At 35.8% G+C, this 3,939-nt stretch overlaps 1 protein-coding gene across 2 annotated transcripts in view; it reads right to left on the bottom strand.

Annotated features, from left to right (window-relative positions):
• Window positions 1-112: 112 nt before the first annotated feature.
• LOC117100409 (CD63 antigen-like) overlaps window positions 113-3,939 on the bottom strand; it is a 14,185-nt gene continuing 10,358 nt past the window's right edge. For both annotated transcript variants that reach the window (XM_033240085.1, XM_033240086.1), the window contains 3 exons: window positions 2,912-3,064; window positions 1,441-1,524; window positions 113-540 (listed from right to left, as the gene is read on the bottom strand). In XM_033240085.1, the coding sequence (XP_033095976.1) occupies window positions 475-540; window positions 1,441-1,524; window positions 2,912-3,064 (303 nt within the window). In that variant the 3' untranslated portion in view covers window positions 113-474. The remainder of the gene's footprint in view (window positions 541-1,440; window positions 1,525-2,911; window positions 3,065-3,939) is intronic.

Below are 3,939 nucleotides of genomic sequence, written 5' to 3'. Positions count from 1 at the left end.
TTTTTAATTAAGATATCTCTATTAATAGAGATATCTTAGTTAAAACTAAGATATCTCTATTAAAAACTAAGATATCTCTATTTAAAACTAAGATATCTCTATTTACGATTAAATGACAACTCGGCTCGCCATATAGGACTATGCATAGGCCTATATGTTGTGCAGTGTATTCACCATACATCTCTGTCTTCCTTTAATCATTATGAGTGAACATTGTGCGACTTCGAATTTTTTAAAAAAATCATCCTGAACATGCGTGCCTACGCTGTAACAGAAACACTTTACAAACATGCCGTGTGTGTTGGACAGTCGTCTAATGTTCTCACCGGATGCGAAAATATAAAACAGTTTCCGGTCAAGCAATTAACTTATCGGTCGACGCACTCGTACACAAAGAAGGCAAGTAATAGTAGTTATGAGAATTGTAGATATTGTTTCACCGTAGGCGCTGAAATTCGTCTGCCCATTGTATACTTAGAGCAGGCGGTTTGGATACACGACTAACTTCTGGACGCAGACGACAGCTAATATAGCGATTCCCTGAAGTGGAAAGGACAAGACGTGTTTAAAGTTATGTCAATAATTATCTTCTTTTTTTTTTTAAATGAATGAATTAATACTCAAATCATTCGTGCACGTTTTTATGTGGTGTATGATCAAATAAACTAAACTATTTTAAAAATAACAACAGCGTATCAAAACAATAATAGTAACAAAAGTGATAATCACATATGCTTCATTATCATCAACATTTACTCAAGAATAAAAACAAATTTAATAATTTAACGAATAATGAACAGGGGCCTACTGTACATAGTTAATAAGAACCAACTAGGCCTATATGCTTTTTGTGTCTTGGAAAAATCGGTTGTACAACATATCAACAAGATTTCTTTCTCCGGATTCTGGTTTCAAACCCAGTAACGATTTCCTTTAATGATCATACTCATGGATATTCTGCAGGAAATTTTGGGATTTGATTAAACAATCAAATTAACTTCAGTAAATTCATCATTTGCTGTCTGTCAAATATCTTCAGACATAACCGGTAACAGTTGGCCATACCATTATCTTTTATGATGGTCACATCATAGTGTGGTGATTATGTAATTGAATCTGTGATGACATTTTAATTAATAGGGAGATTTCGCAACCTTACAAAAAAACGATAAGGAATACGAATACGTCATTATTATTATCGTCATTCGTGCCTAAAACATTCTTGACAATATTATGCTGTATGAGCTGAATATGACCTTTGATCCATGCAAAAGGCATAAATCGCCAACGTTGTGACAGATATGCTACTGTAGGGGAAGGGTTGTCTACAAATGTGATGACGTAACCGTATTCGTTTACGTAGTTTGCGAAAACTCCCCAATATGAAAAGGAGATAGATATAACACAGGCAAACAAATACATTATTGTGTAATTACTTACGTGAATTGGTATAACTCCCAGGCACGTGGCCCCAACTATAACCAAGTTTTTTTGAATCCAATCGCCCGCATTGACAGTGCATCCCTATGGAAATTATTGTGAAAATACGGTTATGATAATAACGCGTATTTAAGAGTAGTTAAGCATAGCTTAAGGTAGTTAGGGACGTCCTGGGTACGACATTAAACTCCATCCGGTCGAAGCGTCGGCGACTAAACTGACAACCCTCTCAAATATGTCTTAGTGGCTGCTGAGGGGAGGGTGTTTATGGTCACCCAGCAGCAAGAAAAACCAATAGCTGAACAAAGGGCGATGAGCTCCTCGGGTTCAACGGCCAACCATTAATTAGTTTAAGGAATAGGAGTAGTTTAGTCTCGTTGTTATTATTGCTATTATGATTATTTTTATTTTATTTTTTTTAATTTTTTATTTATTTATTTTTTTTTATTGTTATTATTTCTCTGTAAAGCGCATAGGGGCAATGTGCAATATGCGCTATATAAATATAACATTATTATTATTATTATTTTTATTTGATCGAGAGAGCGGCGAGAAACAAAATGTAAAACACATTATTTGTCTAAATGTCATAAACATACAATATTAGCCTAGTCTGTCGATTAAATTCATAAATTCACTAAATGAAAGTTATTATTTAATAGTGGTACTAGCAGCAGTAGTACTGGCAGTAGCAGCAGTAGCTGCAGCAGTAGCTGAAGCAGTAGCTGCAACAACAGCAATGGGTCTTGCATATTGCATTGAAATCACAGATCTTCATAGTTGAGTATACCGCCACCAAGCGTTACATAACTAAGTATCTTAAGGGCAGGCTCCAATTTCAGAGTTTCGACCTCAAGATATATACGAATAAAATGTTAATAATCTGAAGGAAAAAAAATTGAAAAATAAATAAAAATATTTTGTTTGCTTACATTGTACAAAATTTGTAAGTTATGTTTCGATCGCAAATCCGAAAAAAAAAAATCATTGCCAATTAAATTGAAAAGTCATTGTATATGTTAATTTTCTGTTACTCATGAACCACATGCTTCCACGATCAGTGTCAGATCCAGGGGAGAGCAAAAATCCCCCTCCCAGGCAGCAGCCAATTCAATCCTTAAAAAAGTGAGGAATCATTTAGATATGCAACTAAGATGGCTAAAACTTTGGATCTTCCATGGAATCCTATCTGGACAATGGGCAAGAAAAGACCCACCCGACAAAAAACAATCCTTGATTCACCACTGACAATAATCCTTCATTATGTAATCATCAGGATGAATTCCTGATGATGACATAATTAATGTCGAAATATTGAATCCCAAGACGATGACGTCATTTTGGAATGTTTTGCATCAGCTTGCATAATTTGGTGTAAAATATTAAATCGTTAAAGTGATCAACGGTTGGTGGAATGGATTGTCGACCTAGGTTATGCGATATAGACCACGTTAGCAGGCCATAGGCTCACCTCTTGATATATAGTACTGCTATAATAAGAATCGTCTTGACAGGTCCCATCGAGGCCCTCTCGACAGCAGGAGTTGGGGACATTGTAACCCGTATCGAGGTAATAATATGAATAGAGCCAGTCACTGGGCCCGTCAGCTCCACAGCACTTGCACTAAATGAACAGAATACAGAATAAAACAATGTTGGTTACAATAATTTATTTGACAGCGTTTTTAATCAAGTTTTACACAATTATTATTTTATGACAAGGTTGTGATACTGGTAATTCACAAATAATTGATCTTTGCAATTAAACTCATCTTGGAAGAACAGATTGACAGTTGGTGGGTGACATTCTTAAATAATTATTCAATATAATAATTAAATAATAATACAGCAAACCTAAAAGATGGAAAAATGTTGTCAACGTCGAATTAAGGTGGACACCCGTAAACAAGGAGTCATAGATAGGTGTCTCCTGATGATTTTTTTCTGGTCACTTTAGCTCACAGTACATAAAATTCAATAAACGAATGGGTAATGTTAATATACGGTAATCATTTGAATGGGTGCACTTATATTTAATAATTTATAATAAATAGTATTTTAATTCAGATACACAATTCATTATTTCACCCTTTACATTTACAAGCATGCATTATCAAAATCAATGATTTTTTTTTGCGTTTAAATAGTCCGACTACTGTATGTGATCAGTAGGCTCTTTAAAGGTTGACTCTTAATTACAATAACCCATTTGGCCTTTAGCAGTGCTGGCTCCAGAAATTTTCTGACAGGGGGTTCGACATGCCTGACAGCGGGGTCCGCACCAATGGGCCGACTAGACGGGGTCCGCACCATGGATAAAAATTCCTGGTAGGGGTCATGAAAAGATTTTTTTGCTTAGTATGGCCCAAAATTGTGCCTTTAGACCAGAATATTATTAAGATTGGCTAGTATAGAAATAACGTTAGTTTTTGTTCCGACGACCTCATGTTGCGTCGGATGACGGGGGTCAGGGCCTGTCCGACGGGGGAGGAGACCACC

The sequence above is a fragment of the Anneissia japonica genome, unplaced genomic scaffold, assembly GCF_011630105.1.
Source record: "Anneissia japonica isolate Jap-2015-1 unplaced genomic scaffold, ASM1163010v1 scaffold3338_len356548_cov189, whole genome shotgun sequence".
NCBI classification, from domain to species: domain Eukaryota; kingdom Metazoa; phylum Echinodermata; class Crinoidea; order Comatulida; family Comatulidae; genus Anneissia; species Anneissia japonica.
The sequence above is the reverse complement of the archived record's forward strand: the minus strand, read 5'-3'. Positions and strand labels throughout refer to the sequence as shown.